Source organism: Neophocaena asiaeorientalis, unplaced genomic scaffold (genome assembly GCF_003031525.2).
Source record: "Neophocaena asiaeorientalis asiaeorientalis breed wild unplaced genomic scaffold, Neophocaena_asiaeorientalis_V1.1 scaffold760, whole genome shotgun sequence".
Taxonomy (NCBI): domain Eukaryota; kingdom Metazoa; phylum Chordata; class Mammalia; order Artiodactyla; family Phocoenidae; genus Neophocaena; species Neophocaena asiaeorientalis.
Genome location: NW_020174640.1, coordinates 118,941 through 121,076, shown reverse-complemented (window position 1 = coordinate 121,076; position 2,136 = coordinate 118,941). Strand labels below are relative to the sequence as shown.

Genomic DNA, 2,136 nt, shown 5'->3' with positions numbered 1-2,136 from the left:
AGAAATAGGAGGGGGAAGGGAGAGTGGGGACCCTTGGCCCTGCCCTTAGGAGGAGGGGAGAAAAGGAGGCTGGACCTTCTCCTTAAGAAGCAATAGACACAAGCACTCCCTCCCTCCTCCTAACTCTCCTCACACACACCCTCCACAGAGCAACATCTGGGAGGGAAAATGAAGGGTCTGTCCTTCCCAGAGCTACAAGGGGAACCAGACTCCTTCCAATCCCCTCCCCCCCTCACCCTCTCAGGCGGCTTCTCACTTGCCTTCCCAGTCAGGCCATCTCCTGCAAAGGAAGCAGAAAGCAACCTAAATCTTGAGCCTGCCTTCACCACCCCCTCCCTGGCCCAACCCCCACCTCCATTCCTGGGGAAGAACTTACTCAAAACTGAAAGGGAAAACTCGAGTGCCTGTGGCTTCTTGGGGCCCCTCTCAGGGTTACCTTGAGCTCTGCACTAAGGAGGGGGGGCGGCGCGCAGCTATTCTCCATGAAAAAAATCCTACCTTCCCACCAGCTTTCTGTCCCAATCATTGGGAGTTAAGGAAATACAAGTAACACACCTTTCATCAAGCATTTATAGTTTATCAACAAAAACAAATGCAACCACCCAAAGGTAGCAAGGGAAAAAGGAAGCATTAATGTATGGGGAGGTTCCCCTGGACTCAGGTGGTTATATAAGCCCTAAGACCCTGGTCACAGCCTGGGAGAGGCACAACACTAGGCAGAATTGGGGAGAAATGCGAGCCTCTCAAGTCTAGGCTGGCCCTCCCCTATCAGAGACACAATCCTAGGCCCTGCATGTCTACCATTCCTCTGAAATCACTATGCACTTGGTGGCTCCAGAGCCTAGTTATCATTCATCAAACCCAGAAACCCCAGTCTCATCTAGAACAAAACAGCTAGAAAGATCTTAGAACCAAGAAGCCTGGTGTCCTCCCCAAATCCCAAAGGAAGGAGGACCCTGGTACCAAAAGCCCACTGGGGGAAGAAAAAGGGAACCTCTGCCACCGAACCCAGCCTTCTCAACTCACCCCCTGAAAACTCACCCCTATTTCTCCTCCACAGCCACTGAGCTCCCCCTACCCCTACTTTCCTTAACCTTCTTCACCACACCCCCACTCCTCCTTCCAAACTCCCAACTCCTCCATACACATCCCTACGCTTATCTCTCCACCCGCCTCCCACAACTTCTTCCCCAAACACACAGCCACCCTCCTTACCCCCACCCTCTCCCCATCCTTGATTTTCCAGCTGATCAGGCAACCTACCTGGCAAGGAAGGGTGTGCAGGGGGGCTAGGGCCCCCAGGTTTAGTCTGAGAACTGTTGATTCCATCCCCCAGAGTCTCTCCCACTGAAGGGCTGGGGGGGCCATTTGGGCTCTGTGGCTGCCCTTGGGGAAGCTCCTCCTCCTGCCCAGGGGAGCCCCTTCGCCCTGTAGCTATGGAGGTGGTCTCCTCCTCTTCAATATGTGGGGACTGCAAGGTTATTGGAGAATCTGGAGCCAAAGGCTCTAGTAGCCCCTCAGGTGAAGAGGGATTTGCCCCAGCCCCTGAGTCAGGTGGCACCACCTCAGGGGTCTGGCCCCCTGGTCCAGGCTCTAGGGTCTGATCTCCTGCATCCCATGCAAGGGTCCCCTCAGGACCATGGTCCACCTCTGGGGGGGAGGGGGCTTTATAGAGCAGCCCTCCCAGCCCCAGCAGCTCAGTGGCTCCATCCAGGACTCCAGGGTCTTTTTCCAGGCCAGCAGGGGTATCAAGCAGGTCCAGGGTTCCTGAGGATGGAGAAGGGCCAGGGGGGGCCCATCCTCGAGTTGGGGCAGTCTGGGATTCCAGTAGATCCTCTCCAAATTCCATGTCAACTGGAAGGTCTCCAGCCAGGGGCTTCTCTGGCAGGGTCAACGGGTCAAACGGACTGGGGAAATCACTGGGGTCCATGAGGATGACTGGATATAGGCTGTAGGTTAGGGGTAGAAAAGAGAACAGAAGAGGTGGTCTTCGCCAGAATTCCTTCTTATATAGGCTCTGGGACACACCCCATCATCCACTTGGATTTCTCTTGAATCGCCCCCACCACAACCGACAAGCATTTCCACAGGCTTTAGTGCAAATGACCACTCCCCCCACCAACATACAGCGCCCCC

The 2,136-nt window shown here is 55.2% G+C and overlaps 1 protein-coding gene across 1 annotated transcript in view; it reads right to left on the bottom strand.

The window, feature by feature from the left end:
• The window catches only part of ZMYM3 (zinc finger MYM-type containing 3), a 14,181-nt gene that overhangs the window by 11,512 nt on the left and 533 nt on the right, over positions 1 to 2,136 (bottom strand). The window contains exons 2-3 of the mRNA XM_024758116.1: positions 1,264 to 1,949; positions 237 to 280 (exon numbers count right to left, since the gene is read on the bottom strand). Of these exons, the coding sequence (XP_024613884.1) occupies positions 237 to 280; positions 1,264 to 1,930 (711 nt within the window). The 5' untranslated portion in view covers positions 1,931 to 1,949. The remainder of the gene's footprint in view (positions 1 to 236; positions 281 to 1,263; positions 1,950 to 2,136) is intronic.